The sequence below is a fragment of the Oryzias latipes genome, chromosome 10 (genome assembly GCF_002234675.1).
Source record: "Oryzias latipes chromosome 10, ASM223467v1".
NCBI classification, from domain to species: domain Eukaryota; kingdom Metazoa; phylum Chordata; class Actinopteri; order Beloniformes; family Adrianichthyidae; genus Oryzias; species Oryzias latipes.
In genome coordinates, this window is record NC_019868.2 from 28,683,814 (window position 1) to 28,701,058 (window position 17,245).

At 41.7% G+C, this 17,245-nt stretch overlaps 1 protein-coding gene across 2 annotated transcripts; it reads left to right on the plus strand.

Annotated features, from left to right (window-relative positions):
* Positions 1-850: 850 nt before the first annotated feature.
* On the plus strand, positions 851-13,576 carry lman2 (lectin, mannose binding 2). Of its 2 annotated transcripts, none has more exons than XM_023959403.1 (8): positions 851-1,077; positions 5,162-5,280; positions 5,374-5,491; positions 8,278-8,357; positions 9,694-9,855; positions 11,374-11,488; positions 11,569-11,688; positions 12,023-13,576. In XM_023959403.1, the coding sequence occupies exons 1-8, from the start codon at positions 942-944 to the stop codon at positions 12,181-12,183; spliced, it is 1,011 nt and encodes a 336-aa protein (XP_023815171.1). In that variant the 5' UTR covers positions 851-941; the 3' UTR covers positions 12,184-13,576. The 2 variants fall into 2 exon arrangements, with proteins under 2 accessions (XP_023815171.1, XP_023815170.1); XM_023959402.1 differs by lacking the exon at positions 8,278-8,357 and adding an exon at positions 8,153-8,235 and having other exon boundaries at positions 852-1,077.
* The last annotated feature ends 3,669 nt before the right edge of the window (positions 13,577-17,245 follow it).

The following is a 17,245-nucleotide window of genomic DNA, read 5'->3' on the forward strand; positions in this document are numbered from 1 at the left end:
CCGTAACTAAATTAAAGAAACCTTTCAGAGTAGTTTAGACATCCATTGTGTTTACCTATTCAAGTTGCAGCTACACAAGTGAGACTTGAACAAAAAAGTAACAACCCAGCTAATGTTTTCGGACATTTTACAAGTTGGAAAATGTGTTCTCCATTTTTTACCCATTTGAAAGAACCAGTTGCACGTATAATTCAACCATCCTTCTCACTTTCCAATTTCTTCTCATGAGATAAGGTTTGAGATCCACATTTAAGTTTCCCCCCCGTTTTACTGTATTAAAAGTTAAGTTATTATCAAGTTGCATAAACAAATCCAATATTAGTAAACTTGAAGTTTAAGAAATTCCACTAACGTTGTACTTACTTGGCAGAAAACAGTGGAAATTGATGGTACACAGTTAATAAAATGGGAAATGTAATGTCAATCGAAATGAAATACATTTTGTTTTTTTAAATGTAATTTTTTACTAATGTATTTAATTGGTCTGAATGTCTTCATCCTGATGGAAGCTCCACTTCGAGGTCGAAACTGACATTTTTATTGTTTGGGTTTTGTCGCCATCTTGTGTTGAAATGCATTTTCGTGGCAAGCCTTCTCTGATTGGCCTAGTTTGCGATGTGCTCATCTCTCATTGGTCCGTAAATTTTAAACCGTCTCCATTGGTCTTCCGGAAGGAATCAAACAAATTGTGATTGTTTTTAAATCAATTAAAATAAATGTATTACATTTTAAATTATTTTAACATTAAACATGCAAGGGATAACATGTGTTTTTTTCGTTAAGAAAAAAAAGTTATTTTTCTAAACTGATGCGTCTGTGTTAAATATTCGGGCCGCCGGGGTTTCTTGCCGGAAGACAAAAGTGGAAGGACACGACCGAATTACGGAGTTTTGAAAACAGTGTTGTGAGTTTGTCTTCTGGGTTGTGTCTTTTTGATCGAGATGGACGGTTTTACGGCGGCACTGCGCTCAGCTTTAGTATTTTTCTTAGTAAATTTGTTTGTGGTTCGCGGCGACATAACGGATGGAAACGCAGAACATTTAAAGAGAGAACACTCTCTGATAAAACCGTATCAAGGTAAGAAAGTTAGCTCCGCTGACTCGCTTGCTAGCTAGATTAGGTCTTCACCGCATTGCAGCTTTTATTTTACACGAATAAAATGTTCATTATTTTGATTAATCTTGTGTCAGTGAATTCGTTGTGGATGTTTGCACTTTTTCTGACTGTGTTGCACTAAGTTAAGTCGTCTCTGTCTCTGGCTGCTCACTGACTGTCTAGATCTTTCTGTGAACCATAAGTCTTAATATCAATGATGCTAGTTTTGTTTGTTTAATTAACTTTTGTTAATTATTAGGGCAGCACTAGTTCATTTAAAAAGGCTTTGGTTTTCTAACTATCGCTTTCTAATCAGTTACAACATTTTGTCAACTCGAAGTTGTTTCTGTTTAAATAAAGCTTTTTTATTTCAGACTTAATCATGCGTTACTTTAAACATCACTTAAAAATGCCATTTTTATGTTTAAAACAAGAGAAATCTCTCAGAAGGTAATGTTTTTTGTTTCAAAAATAGAAAAATGTCTTTAAAAAAAATCTTTATTTTTTATTTGTATTTTAATGGTTAAATAAAGCCTTTATGAACCACACTGTGGGTCAAACTGACCCTCCTCTGGATAAGTTTACCACATTGATATTAAGTTTAGCTCAAAATACAGATAATTTTTAACATAAGATTGCTGTTTCTCCTTTGAAAAGCAACTTCCTGCTCTTTTATTACGACATCTGCAACATTTCCTTCATTTTCAGTTGCGTTCTTCACATTCCTCGCCTTTTTGTTTTTAAGCCACATTAAGCAGCTCTGATGCAATTCTCATTTTTCCTTTTTATGTTTTCAGTACTACTTTACTAAAAACAATTTCTTTAAAAACAATTATTTCACATTTGGTGTCTAACTTAAGGATGACTGGAGATAAAATGACCAAAACTAACCGTCTAAGACCTCTGACCTAAAATAGTCGGTCCTAATTTCTGTCAGTATGAGGTTTAATCTGAATAATATTTCTTTTTCATTGACTGATTTTACATCTAAATATACTGGTCCTCCTGCTGCTTTAAGGCCTCGTTTTCTTTGATAAAATCCTACTTTCCATCCCCGATTACAATCATCTGACCTGGTCAACGACAATCCAACAATTCAATTCACCTTTTGATTTACATTAAAGTTAAAGGCAGGATTGGGTAACATGTTGTTGGATAAACACTAAACACAAATGTTGAGCTCTGCAGCTTCACTTAGTTTGTAACAGTGAATTTTTCCTTTCTTCTGTACCAGATTTGAGTTTATTTTTTTAAATTAAGTTCTGAATAGTTTCATTAAACGTCAGCAGCTGCAAGTAAACTGACTGCAGTTTAGACACTCTTTGTTTGGGGAAAAGGCTTTATCCAACCTCTCAATAGAACTTTATTTTAATCATTAACAGGTAAATGTTTTTATTTTTTGTGGCAGCTTGATAAAATTTTGACGTAATTTCACTTCAATTGTTCAGAAGCTTCTAAAAAAACAAACTTATACTCGTAATGTTCCGACCAATCAGGAAGGAGCTGAATCTGAAGCTCCTGCCGGTTGTTTTCTGGAGACATTAAAAGAGGACGACTATAAAAAAAATAAGAAAGATGATTCTGTCAGCTTTAACTTTGTCCTAATGCTGCTTTTAGAAAAGCTTTATACAATTCTTTTAAAACAAATATTTTATTTTCCTTTAAACTTCAGTTTCCTTGCATCCATTTTCTTAAATGTCTGCCAACTTTATTAAGATGCTTAAACATGTTTTTTTTTTAAATGGCTTAAATAGTAAAACACAAAATACACAATAGAACCAAATGATGTCCTAAAACACAAAAGTTCTGTTCATCCTTGAACAAGAGCGTCAGTAAAAAGATTCAAAGGAAAGTCGACATGACTCGTCTAAACGATGAGATGAAGCTATCCACATGACATAAATGCATGTTGGCAGGGATCTCATGTTTTACACACCATATTTGATTTTTCTTTTTTTCCCTTTACTTTCTTTGACAAACTTACAAATGACAGAATATCTTGAACCCAAAACATTTTAATGTCTCTTTTGGAAGTTTGCCTGAACACAAAGCTGTGAAGATGTCTGGAAATGTCCTGATATGGGTGAAAAGAAGAATTCAATCGTTTCCACAAATTAGGATTTTGCTATCACGAAAAAGAAGTCCCGTTCCCATAATATTAATCGAATAGTTCCGTCAAAATATGAATTTGTTGGGACAAAGAAGTGTTAAAAATGCAGAAAATCCCAAAAACTGCCTTTTTCCCTGCATGAACCAGAAGTAGTTACTTGTCGTGTACCGGTAGTCTCTTTTCTGGCTAGCCCTGATTTTTGTGGAACAGGAAGTAAATGTTCCCGTCTACTCTGTTAGATTTGCCATGTTTCACTTTGCAAGATGTGTAATTACACGGTTTCCATTAATGAACGCAGAGGGCTGTGAAAATAAAATCTAGACACCCCCCCCCCCCCCCCCAATGGTGGTAAAATCGTTTTTCGTCCTAGTTTCTTTTTTTATTTTTTTACTTGTCCTGTCCAACAGCTGGGCAGACAGATGAGAACTGAGGGTCTCTTGTGTTGGACATATTTTACAGGGCTCCAGACTGCGACCAATTAGTGTGCGACTGAATTTTACATCCAGTCGCACATGTGCGACCAGTAAATTTGCCTCCCCCACCCTTCTTATTTTGAATACATTAAACGTAGAAGGGGCACGTCAATGATCAATGAAATAATCAATGAGACGCGAGCGCACACGCACGCACGCACGCAGGCAGTCACACACACTCACGCACATACTTATGAAACACGAGCACACATTCGCGTGTGTGCTCATAGGGGGAGGGGCCTAGAGATATGCGCGCGCGCGTAAACATCTGTGGGAAGGAAACGGAGACAGATGTCTTCACAACCTGATATGTGCGTCTGAACTATGAGGAAGCTAACTATTGATTCGTTCTGCCGACCTGCGGCTGGTGTACCAGGGCCAGGGTGTACAGCAGGGGTCTCAAACTCGCGGCCCCCAAGATGATATTTTGCGGCCCCCGCCTTAATATGAAAGTTCAATTTTAATGCGGCCCGCCAGTTAGTATGTAAGAGACTTTTTCATTGTCGTGCGCGGAGCTGACCAACCAATCACAGTGGGGTAAATGACTCTTGGGGGCGTGACAATGACAGGGTTTGAAAGCAGGAAACCTGACAGCCCCTCCCTCCCCGGACCACATTAAGGAGTTCCTTACTTTCCTTTAGAACGTATTATTTCGCTCGTAATTTTCTAAATACATGCAGTCCGTGCTGAACTTTTCTCTGGGCCGCACAGAACCGGAGGAAGGTTTAGGTTTTGGTTACGGTTACGGCGGCGCATCAAACGGTTTATGCACGGCTGTTACGGCAGCACACCGCTCCCGCGGGAGTCGGGTCAGCTGAGGAGAATAAATGTCCCCCACGTACGTGCGTGACAGCTAACGGGGCTTGAACTTTAAACATGTGCGAGTGACAAGATTAGCCTTAGACACACTGAAAACACGTTAGGGAAAATGCAACGATAGACGTGTTTAAGATGATCCAGCGCCGCGCCTGGATCGTTGGGGAGACCAGGCGGGGGGAGGGGGGGGGGGGGTCAAGGCGAATGAAGGACAACAGGAAATTGGAGTTGTCCTTACCATTCAATTTAGTTTTAATATTCCTCTCAAGTCCCCTCAGCCCAGTGGTCCCATCCCCTTAAGCCCCACACCACCCACCCCACACAGAGAGGGAGGAGCCAGAAAGCACCGATCCTGGGAGAGTTATGGTCAGGCCTCGACGGGACCGAGGCAGCCAACCAGCCGGGGCGACCGCCAATTGCCTCAGTGGAGACCCCGACCCGTCCATTCTCCTAGGTCCCGTACCGATAGTGGCTCCATTTGAAATTCTGAAAGAGTGAGATCTAAAAACATTGGTCTGTTCCTGTTTGCACGATGTAAATATTTGGACTGTAAAACCCAACAGCAAAGGTGTGGAGATGTGTACCGAGAAAGACGGTGACAGTAAACGTGGTGAGGATCATAAAGGCCGACGTTTGGCTGATGGTTCCTGGTGTGTTTGTGCTTCAGGCGTTGGCAGCAGCCCTTCCAGCCAGTGGGACTTCTCGGGAAGCACGTTGGTGACCAGCTCCTACGTCCGCCTCACTCCGGATGAGCGGAGCAAACAAGGATCCGTCTGGAACACTGTGGTGAGGAGGCCGGCCTCGAAGCTCGTCTTTAATCTGTGGTTACGTCTGGCTGATTGTCTTCTGTCCGTTTGCTCTCTTCCTGTGGTCCTGCAGCCATGTCACCTGAAAGACTGGGAGATGCATGTTCAGTTCAAAATTCATGGCTCAGGAAAGAAGAATCTCCATGGCGACGGCATTGCTGTCTGGTACACAAAGGACAGACTGCATCCAGGTGAAATCGGCTGCTTCTGTCTCGTGGCTCTTAAGGCTGAGGTCTTAAAAAACTACTGGCCCACAGGGCCAGTAGTTTTTGAAAGTTACTGGCCCGACACCGCGCACAGCGAGACCCGCCGCTCCGCAGGTGCTTGCAACTTTAGGGGGGTCCGGGGGCATGCCCCCCCGGAAAATTTTAATATGGTGCAATTTGGTGCATTCTGGTGACATCACTTATTTCTACACTTTTCAATGACTAAAAATAGACCATATCAAACTTAAATCTGCTCTAGTCTGTTTCAGATGTTTTGAAGAGAGCACTGCAGTGTAGTAGTTAACACTAGTTAAGAAGTTTTCATGCTGCTTCTAATCACTGCTATTTCACATTTGTTCCTAATCAATAGTTAAGTTTTATTGACTTTTTTGCCCTGACTGCCTTAAGGTTCTGCTTTTTGTTACTGTTGCAAAGTTACATTTACTTTTTAGTTACTTCAGTTACCTAATTAAATTAAATAATTGAAAAATTAAATACAATTAAATTACTGAGATTATTCAGCTAACTAGAAATACTTACTGCTTACAGTGTTGTAAAGAAAAACAAAATTAAGTAGTTTGACCTTATACTCCATTTGAGTCTGAGATTCAGGTATTTTGAGTTGCCTTTGATTCTTTGACATTCAGCTTAAAGCTTAGTGCATACAGTTTCATCTTCAATGCATTCATTAAATATCTTGCTGTCCATACTACTAATTAATAACTACTAACATATTCCTATCTATTCCTGCCATGTCTTCCACATCTCTGACATGCTTCAGTCTCTCTTCAGTGACGGTGTTGGATTTTTGATCATCGCGGTGAAAAACCACCAGGGGGCGCGCTGATATGTGTGTCAGTTTAAATATATCTGCCTAAAATGTAATAATAACCCACTGGCTTGTTCCTTCGTTGTTGCTGTTTAACATTGTTTAGTATTGAATTGTTACACTTAATAAAGTTTGAAAAAAAATTGAGTGAGCGCGTGCCGCGTGGTGCTCGGCAGTGACAGCCGCGCAGGCGGGAGAGGAGGAGAAGAGTGATAAAAGGTTTCCCATAGAAACCCTTGAAGTCTGAACACAGGACTTGCAGAAAAAGTGAATTATAAAGACGAGGTAAATCTACACGTTTTCTCAAAATATACTTTATTGTAAAAGGTGAAAAATGTATTAATTGTTAGATATTTTAGTGGCCCGAGCGGACAAGTAAAAAATAAAGTCTTGTGGTCCGTACTGCTCGAAAAACAGGACCGGGCCAGCGGACAAATGGCTATGTCGAGCCCTGGTTACAGGCCTATATCGCTACTGTCAATCTTCAAAAAGGGTTTGCTAGAAAACTGCTTTCTAGAAAAGAAAAAAGAAATAGGGGAAAAGCAGGACAGATTCAGACTGCAAAGATCATTTAATTATTGGATAGAAATACAGATGCAATAGATGATTGACAGCATACAATTCTGGTGTTTATTGATCTATAAAAAGCATTATGGGATCATTCAGAGGATTATTTCATTGGTTTGAAAGCTAGCTAACAAATTGGCAGCAGTTCGTACAGTGTAGTTTACCGCGAGGGGGGGGGGGTCTAAGGGCAGGGGTGTCCAGTCTAGTTTAGTCTGTTTGTTAGTTGAATTTAGTATTTTCCTATTGAATTCTATGTATTCATGATCCTTTTGATTTTATGTTTAGCTTTTTCAATTACCGATACGAAACCCATCGAGACGACTGTTGTTGTGAATTTGGGCTATACAAATAAATTTGAATTGAAAATTGAAATGCAAATTAACAAAAAAATCAGATTTTTAAAAAGTTATTAATGAGGTCCCTCAAAGATCTGTTCTAGGACCTTTTGCTTTTTTATTTTATCACTGACATCTGCAATGTTGCTCTTTGCAGATGATACTTCTATTTATCACTCTGAAACAGACTTAGCTGAATTAATAGAAATGACAAAAGTAGTATTGGAAAAGACAAAAAAAATGGTTGTATGACAACAAATGATCAATAAACTGGGGAAAAACTAAATGTATTATTTTCACCAACTGCCAAAATAATGACAGTATTGACCAAATGAATGTCCATTTCATGGTGGTGTAATGGATGATAAACTGCAATGGAAAGTACACGGTACTAATTAAAAAAGTTAACATCAGCAAAAATATCTGATTTTTATCCAAAGGATTTGTTTAATAGTAACTCCATGCGTGTTTTCCTGCTCTTTCATTCTTCCGTATTTTAATTGTTGTGGGGAAAAAGCTTATTCCACTCGTTGTTTCTGCAACAGAAGAAGAATTGTCCATAAAAAGGCAGGAAAGCCCAGGCCAATCATTTTTGTACAAAATCCCAACTGCTTAAATGCTCAGACTTGGTTGAGTTCAAAAGGTTCATGTAAAAAGCCAAAATAGAAACCTTTTATGGGCATCAGTTGCTGTCAGTCACAGACTTGGCCGTAATGGAAAGGAGAGGTTTGCTGTTCCTTAATTCTGGCCTCAGAAACGTAGACTTTTGTCGTTCCTCGGTGGGTTTCCGTGGTTCTGTCCTCTGGAGTCCATCCATGTTCAGGCGCTGTGGCTTTCTTGTCTGCTTACCTCATGACTGCAGAAGCCTCCCTACATGTCTGCTCACATCTCGCCTCATCTCTGCCTCCATCCTAGGCCCCGTGTTTGGAAGCCAGGACCAGTTTTTTGGCCTGGCTATTTTTTTGGACACGTTCCGCAATGACCTCCACGGAATGGATGTAAGTGTGTGGCTGCGCTTGACCGCCTTGTTTTCTCTGCAGGGCCCGTGTTTTCCAACAATGCTCACTTCCACGGTCTGGCCGTTTTCATAGACACTTATTCTAACGATGATGCCACAGACGTGAGTTCTGGCTGCAGCTTTTCCTCCTCGGCATGCCGCCCGCCGTCAGACGACGGAGCATGACCACGTTTCACCACATTTTTGTTTTCTTCCATTTAGTTTTGACTTGAAGTTGAGGTTGACCCTAACGGGTTTCCAATGTATTCAATATTTTCAGTGTTCCGCCAGTTTTCTTTCAGTCACACAGAAGCGACTAAACAGTTTTCTTCAGTGAACCCGATTGTGACAAAGGACGGGTACCGTCTGGTTCTGGTTCTTAAAAGTGGCGCTCAAACCAGTTCCTCACAAAAAAATGCCAATTTTCTTCTAAAAACATTGAAGTGTAATGCAGGAAAGCGCTTGAAAGAGCCTAAGATGCTTTGTTTCCTTCTTTCTGACAGTCTGCCCTTTGGTAAACGTAGATTTCACCGCTCATCGCCATGACGACGATCTTTTTTTAATTATTTATCTATCAGGTTGCTGAATTAGATTCTTCCTGTGCTCACTTTGCCTTTGGCATTTTGACTGAAGCTCCACCCACCAATTCTGACATGAGCCCGCCCACAATCGCTGGCAAACTACGCTGATTGGCTAGCAAATCTGAATAAAACAAACGTTTGCCAACTTGACACCAAAGCTCAGGACCCATCAGTAATAGTGACCTCCTTTAAACAGAATTCTCCGCTTCTAGAGGTCAGAGCATCAGGAACTCGGACCTGCCGACACGTCAGCTGAGGCTGCAGATGTGCAGTAATGCAGTCAAAAAGAGAGATCCAACATCTGCACAGACCTCCCTGTGAAAAAATGATCAGTAACTTAAAAGTTAATCATAAACAAATCCGCTTTGTGACTAAAAGCAAATAAAACTTGTGGAAACTCTTGAGGTTTAGTTTAGTTTTAGCCTGAAGTTTCAAAGTATTTCCTGAGACGTGACCTGAACGTTGATGCCCTCATGATAAAATACAGAATTGGCCTCAGATCGGCAACATCTTTGCTTTAGAATAAACTTCATTAGTAAAATTATTCAAATCTTCTAAAATATGTTTTAGATAAACCTTAGAGGGTCTCGGCCTGTTTTTTTCTCTTTTCCTCCAGCTCATGATCCGTTTCATTTAGTAACGGTCGACCTCCAACTTGAAGTTTATTAAAATGTTTTGTCTGAAGTTTGCTTACATTTCTGTTGTTTTTAAGTTCAGGAGTTCCTGGTTTCAGTTGTTCTTTATCATCCTGAATGTTTTGTAGCTTCTAAATGTTCATAGAAACCCTCCACTCAAACAGTCCTTCAGTGGGACGAGACGCTTTTACGTCTCTCCTTCCTGCTTTTGAGGTTCACCTCTCCTTTCTGCTCCGCCTCCAGCGCTCTTTCCCTTACATTTCCGCCATGGTCAACAACGGCACGGTGACCTATGACCACGGCAAAGACGGCCGCTCGTCGGAGCTGGGGGGCTGCTCTGCAGAGATCAGGAACAGGGAACACGACACCTACCTGGCCATCCGCTACTCCAAAGGAAGGCTGACCGTAAGGCTGACCGTCTCTGCCCTCTTGTGGTGGTGGTGGGAATCTTCAGGCCCCTCATGATTCAATAACCAATCCATCCTGGATCCATGCACTACACTAATATCACTTACTTTCTCCACCAAAGTGCATTTGTTAGTAAATATGAGATCCATACACTTGAATAACTTTTATAGAGGACATCCAAACTGTCCACCACAGACGACGGCCTCAGCTATAAACGTTTGTTGAAGCGTTGAACTCTGAGCGCTGGACGGCGTCTCTGGAGTGTGTCACGTGATTTCACACGTTTTGTTTTCCCTAAATATTTACACGTCTTCGCCAAACAGGCTGAAAAACATTTCTTGGAGAATCACTACAGTTGTAGATTCTTCACAAACATTTTCCAAACGGATCTAATAAACCGGTAAATATAATTAAGTAAGATCAAACAAAACAAAGACTTTCATTAGTTCCAATTTATACTTCATTTGGTTTGACAAAACCCACAAATGGCATGACTTTTGTCCAAAGCCCCTTTGAATATTCACACTAGAAAATGGTAAATGGTGTATACTTGAACAGCCACAGTCCCACATGCACGCACACACACACACACACACACACACACTCACACACTGACAGGCTTTGAGTGACGTATGGGCCGGTCAGATCACACGGTCTGCAGGGTCAGCCATGTTTGTGTGCTCTTTAACCCTTGTGCTATCTTAGGTGACCCCCCCCTTCCATTAACGTGTTCTTCCTACCATGACAAAGGTGGATAAAGATGGAAAGATTTCATGTAATCCATGGACACCAGTGAAGATCACAAATCATTGAAGAAAAAAGGTTCAGACCACTGTCTAGTGGGTCTAGATGACCCAAGTCCCAATGTTAAAGTGCCTAGGATAGCACAAGGGTTACAAATGTCCGAATGTAAAAAGACACAGCGCTTTAAAGTAAAAACTCATTTCTATTTTAAAAAAAAAGTGTTTTGGTGTTTTTAACATCTTCTTGTAGCATTTTTCTGATGGAGGAAGTAGATAAAGAAATTAAACTCAAAATTGCATTTTTATTCAAATCGTTGTTGATCAGAAGCGGAGGGAAAATGCCGTTGGTAAAAGGTCGCATTTGTGACGTAGAAAATGTGCTGGGCGGAGCCACAAGCTCCATTCCAAGGCTTCCACCTGCAGACAAACAGATCCATGAATGTCTTTGTTTTCCTCGTCTGAGCTGGAATCTGCACCGCGAAGGTTACCTTGGGGCTGTAAGGGGCTTTAAGCTAGCAAGACGACGTGTATACCGGTAGGTGATGGTAAGGGGGGCGGGGTTGCTCCCTGCCAACAGCCTAGCCCACAAACTTCTAGTGGACTCCTGCCGCTCTGCAGCAACTGTGTTCTACAAAAATGACGTGTTTTATTTTTTTTTAAAGGATGTTTTTAGATTTTGGCTAAAAAACGGCAGAATCATCATGAAAACCGATGTTAAGACATTATATTTTGACAGCCAGTATTAACCCCCCCCCCCCTCCCTCCCCCTCAGATAATGGTCGACGTGGAGGACAAGAACGAGTGGAAGGAGTGCATCGACATCGGCGGGGTCCGCCTTCCCACTGGGTATTTCTTCGGTGCATCCGCCGTCACCGGAGACCTGTCAGGTAGCGAGGCTGGGGGGGGGGGGGCAAAGAGCGCCGCCGTCGTCTCACACGGCGGTCTGTAACCGTGTTCTCTGATCCAGACAACCACGACATCATCTCCATGAAGCTGTACCAGCTGATGGTGGAACACACGGCCGAGGAGGAGAACCTGGACTGGACTAAGATCGAGCCCAGCGTCAGCCTCCTGAAGTCCCCTAAAGGTGGATTCAGACTCTCACAGAACCTTCTGACTGCCTGCAGGGCAGATGTGTCGCTGCAGGGGCATTTGGGGTTTTCAATGATACCAAGATTTATTTAGTTTTATATTTTTCTACAGTCTCTTGGTGGCTGGCCATGGTTAGACCACTTCACGCTGTGTCTGTATACATTAAATAAATAAATACTAATATGAAGGGGCGGGGCTCTGGGAATTGTAGTTTTTAATGGATTGAAGGCATCTTTAATTGGACTTTTTTGTCCTCTGGTAGTCTGGAGGACACAAATGGAAGCTTTTTGGCCAACTTGGGATTTTCTTCTCCTTCCTTCCCTCCTCAGACAACATCGACGATCCGACCGGGAACTTCCGCGGCACCCCCCTGACCGGATGGAAGATCTTCCTGCTGCTGCTGTGCGCCCTGCTGGGCATCGTGGTGTGCGCCGTGGTGGGCGCCGTGGTTTTCCAGAAGAGACAGGAGAGGAACAAGAGGTTCTACTGAGCAGAGCCTGCTGGAGGGAACTGCTTTTCCACACGAGCACATGCAATGTGAAGTTCTGCCGAAGATTGTAGAAACGTTTGACTCTTGAAGCACTGCAACGCCAGCGGATCCGATGGCGGCCTGGAGGCGAGTGTCGAGCGTGAATGAATGCTGGGTGTCGTTTTTTTTTATGTTTTTTTTGTTCGTTTGTTGCTCTTGTTGACGGACTCTGAGCTTCGATCTGCTGGTTGGTCTGTCAGGTGTTTTCAGGTTTTTCTTTTGGAAGCTTTCTGTGCTGCAGTTGTGAACGATGAACTTTGATTTTTGTTGTTGTTTTTGCGTCTTCCATCCAGTTTTTCTAAAGTATTCGTAGAGGTTTCTGGAAGTCAAAATGGATTCTCCTCAGTCTTTGTGTCAGATTCTCGCTCTGGTCAGTCAATCTGCATCGACTTTTGGCACGTCGGGGTTAAAAAACCGGCGCTACATCGGGTTCTGACTCCGTCGGGTTCTGAGTCCGTCGGGTTCTGAGTCCGTCGGGTTCTGAGTCCGTCGGGTTCTGACTCCGTCGGGTTCTGACTCCGTCGGGTTCTGACTCCGTCGGGTTCTGACTCCGTCGGGTTCTGACTCCGTCCTCATTCTGGACCTCATGAAGTCTTCCACACTCTGCAGGTTTTTGACACATTTTTTTGAGTCGATTTGTTTCTGAGAAAATGACAGAAATAGTGATTTGGTTGCAATCATGTTAAAAACACAAATCCTTGTAATAAAATATCTAATAATTGTAAACTTTGAATTTGGGATGTTTAGAATGATGTTCCAGTTTGAAATGTGAAAACTTCCCCATAAAATAAAAACAAATCAGGATTCTGGAGTTTTCCTTCTGTATGGAAAAACAGAAATTCATAATCTAAAGGATCTGTCAGACGCTGACTCAGATATTTCTGTTTAAATTTGGAGGATTACTGTAGAGGATGGTGTTCCATACGATGACTCCCTGTCTGTCATAGACAAAACAATTAGGAAATGCCCGCTTACATTGACGTTAATAATTTAGAATTTTCTTCAGCTTTCTCCTCTAATTTCCAGTTTTCTCTAAACGAGTTGAAGTGGTTCGGCCCGATCGGCTTGTCAGACGTCGTCCTCCAGAAGTAAACTGATGTCATGTGATCTTTTCTGGAGATCTTTGTAAATCTCTCATGTGGAATTTGTCTCGGCTTCAGTGTCTGGTTTGTTTTTTTGCTTTCATTCATTTAAATGTGAGGTAAAAGGAGGCTTTGAATGAATCTGTGCACAGACCGTCTTCTTTTTTAAGGCCAAACTGAAAGAATTGTCTTGTGTTGGATCGTCCGGGTTTGTGTTGAAACTTGAAGGAGTTCATCTCATCAAACAGATGGAATAAAGAAGCAGCGTGGAACCTTTTCGCTCCATCATTTGGATGCCAACCTTTTAGTCAGACGGTCGGGGACTTTTTTTTGTTTTGGTTTAGTCCAGAAAAAAAATCACAAATGTTTCACACGATGAACAGAGCTGACTTCAGCGTCCATCCGCCCACCCAGAGATCCAACTCCAGACGTCGGGGCAGAACCTGGACCTTCAGAATTGGTGAGAATAAAAAACGGAAAAGTTCAACACTCAAACGACCAAACCGATTTAAAAGAACCTGCTGATATTCTGCTTGCTGTCCATCAGGAATCAGAACAGTCTGCTCCAACTCCAGAGGGCTCACAGGGTTTTTGTGATCGTGGTCATAAAATGCATTAACCGAATCACACCTGGGAGTGAAAGCAGCCCTGTTGTTGGGCCCAGAGACCGAAAAGAGATGGAGATGCTGAGGTTCTCTTTGGGAGGAACCGGGACTGACATCAGAGGAACGGCTCATGCAGAGAGAGTCCAGACGGAGATGGTTCAGACATGTCCGGAGGACAGAGACGCTGAATCTATTGCTGGAAGGATGCTGAGTCTAGAGGAAGACCAAGGAGGAGGCTTCTGGGTTTGTTGGTGTCAAAAACAACCCAAAATGGAAAACAAAGGCTCCAATAAAGGTGACCAATGATCTCAAATAGTAGCAATGTTATTAGCCAATAGGTGGCGCTGCAACTGGTAGCCTAGCAGAACCTTGAACAGCTGCTTCAAAACAGCATCGCTGTCAGGAATCAGACACGAGGCACTTCGGTTCTACTGAAGTGGATTTAATGTCTTTGAGAAACGTTCTCTCTTCAACCACATGGTGGCGGTGCTGCATTGATTATTTCCCTTATTTAAAGGGTTCAGAAGGTTCTTTTATTCATTCTTTAACAGGTTATCTCATAATCAGTCGGTAAAAATGTTCTTAACTATGCATTACTTGTAAAATTATTATTCATAATCCCAAAAAAACACCCTCAAAATTCCAAATATACCTTAATTCTACATGCCTGATGTGTATCAATGTTGGTGTGGAGCAACCCCGCCCCCTCTTCCTGCCACCCATAACTAAGCTCCCTGTTTAAAGGCTCTCCCACTAGCTTACAGCCCCTCACACCTCCAACCTAACATTACTGGCGAGCGATATTTGTTTTCTAGGACATGGTGTGTGTCCCCCTCCCTCTCTAAATGACTCTCATGCCTCTTAATGGACTTTTTAAAAGCGAGGGTGACGGCTGTTGGCGGCGGCGCTCACGCCCAGCGCTCCCAGACTGGTGCTTGGGTTTGTGACGGAGATGAAGGCCGGAGTCCAAAGTCTGCGGCTTCTGCTCCACGCCTGGAAGCTGTGATTGACTGCGAGCCTGACTGACAGGGCGGCTTTAGCCTCGGGTCGACGGCTTAAACCTTCCACCTGGGCCTCCGTGACATTTCAGTCGGGGAGCATCTCAGATACCGAGCTGTAACTCAGGGTTATCTTTCATTATTTATCCACCCATCCATCTTTTCGCGCGCCTAACGGACAGTTCTGCAGAATATGTATCAATCAATTGTATAAGTTTTAAACCCATCCAAAAAGAGATGGTCCTAAAACCTTTTGATTTTTATTTCTGAAGTCGTTCAATGATGCAGAAAACTGAATTAGTCATTTCAGTCTTAAAAATTCACCTTTGACCTGGGGAAGACGCCACCATCATGAGTTAAGAAAAGAAAAAAAACACCTTTTTACCAGCTACAAATTTAAACTCTTAACTAGATTTCGATCTTTTTCCTGGTGCATCGCTGGGAAGCTACTTGGTTAAAAAAATGTTGGAGTTATTGGCAGCGTTAGCGTAGCGAACTCACAAAAGTGCTGCTCTCCGGCACATTTTGTACTGAAATTTTCTGAACATTTCAGGCATGAATTCCTGGTTCAGGCTGAATGAAATGATGTGACATACGGAACGGACATAATGGAAAATGTGGTTGTGGAGTTGAACAAACAGCTCCGTTGCCAAGGAAACCCAAAAATGTACTTTTGCCGATTCCTCTAAAAATGACGTAGAGGTGTTTGTCAACCACAGCCGACCAATTCATGAAAGGGTTGCTATGGAGACGAACCAAAAGAAATTATTGTTTTATATTTTATTCATAATAATGAGCTTTGACTAATCCTTTACTGTTGAGTTCATTGTTTTCCTGTCGTGATGATGACTAGCGTCCACAGGAAAACAAAGATGAAGACTTGAAACTGATGTGAGAAAACACTCATGTTGGTTTGTTTTCCTCCAGATTTTAATTCTTCTATTTTTTATTCTTGCGTCCATAAAGGATGGAAGCATCGCAGTCAGCAGACTGCAGGCCAGCGTTCCAAACGTTTCAGGTAAATGACATCGGCCATCTTTGCTACGGCTTCATTTTGACGATGCGGTTCTGTAGTTAACTTCGTTTTTGTCAGAACTCGTCATACTGCGGTGTCTGGTCGTATCTCCAGGCTGACTTCCTAAACGTGTCACTCAGGAACTAGTTTAATTAGTCTCCTGAAGCCTCCCGGTGGCTGTCAGCTCCTCATAAATTTAACAGATGAGCTAACGGGGGGGGGGGGAGTCAAAAAAAGGTGCTGAAAATCACTGAGTTATATCGCTAGAAGAGACACGCCCACTTGGGAAGCCTGGCTGGCGGTGGCGGCACGCGACGCCATCTTGGTGAGCTCGTCGGCGCCCATATGACAAAGATTTCTATAGCCTTTAGTGGCATCTAAGTAGCTTTTAATTAATTTCTATATATTTATTTTTATATATGTTTTTACATATATATGTATGTGTGTATCATTTACATAGATACATCATTTGTTGTTGTTAAATAAGAGAAACAGTCAGCCTTAAAAGCTCAAACTTGATGCATAGTTGCAGGAATTCTAACAAAATTATTGCAAATAAATTCTTTTTAAAAATTTAGAAGTATTAGACCTCTTTGAAATGTAATTTACATTATTTAGAAAAGCCCAACAATAAGTTATTAATAATATTAATAATACTAATAATAAATCAATAGTAAGTCAATAACAATAATCAACAATAAGTCCAAAAGTCAATAGATTTACCCAAAAAAAACAAACAACAAAGAAACAATAGATTTACTGATTCATGTGAGTGAATCACATGATGCTATGGTGTCGGGTTTCAAGCCAACTGGCCTCTCATGAAAATCTGTTTCCCCAAAATGTTGTGAACATATCCAGACTGTATTGCTAGTTGGTTCCACAGTGATCCATCTAGGTTAGCTCTTTTTATTGCTAAGATCCACTTTTTCCTGAAGTCTGAATCCATTGGAAACCTGCAAGAAAAGTTCAGTTACTGAATATAAATCTATGTTACTATAACAGCTTAGTCCTAGTATGCTGTATATAGGTTTAACTAAATAAAGTGTACATTTATGTCGACAGCAAATTATCTGTACATCATGCAGCATGTTGATAATAGCCCTGCAGCATCATGCATGTCAACATGTGTTCTATTAATGAAGCCCGTGCAGCATTAAAAGAAAAGAATTATAGTGAGATGTTGTGCCTTCCTCCTTCCTGGACTCATTTCTCTGATTTTGGCCATTGAAACCCGCACAATGAACCAGCATTTTATAAAAAATGAGTTCACATGAATGCACTGCAGCAGTGACTTGACCTCCCCAAGATGGCGGGGCTCTC

Coding starts and splice junctions, on each gene's coding strand:
- lman2 (XM_023959402.1), top strand. CDS start 942: ATGGACGGTTTTACGGCGGCACTGCGCTCAGCTTTAGTATTTTTCTTA. Junction 5,492..8,152: donor AAAGGACAGACTGCATCCAG/GTGAAATCGGCT, acceptor CCTCCATCCTAG/GCCCCGTGTTTGGAAGCCAG. Junction 9,856..11,373: donor ACTCCAAAGGAAGGCTGACC/GTAAGGCTGACC, acceptor CCTCCCCCTCAG/ATAATGGTCGACGTGGAGGA.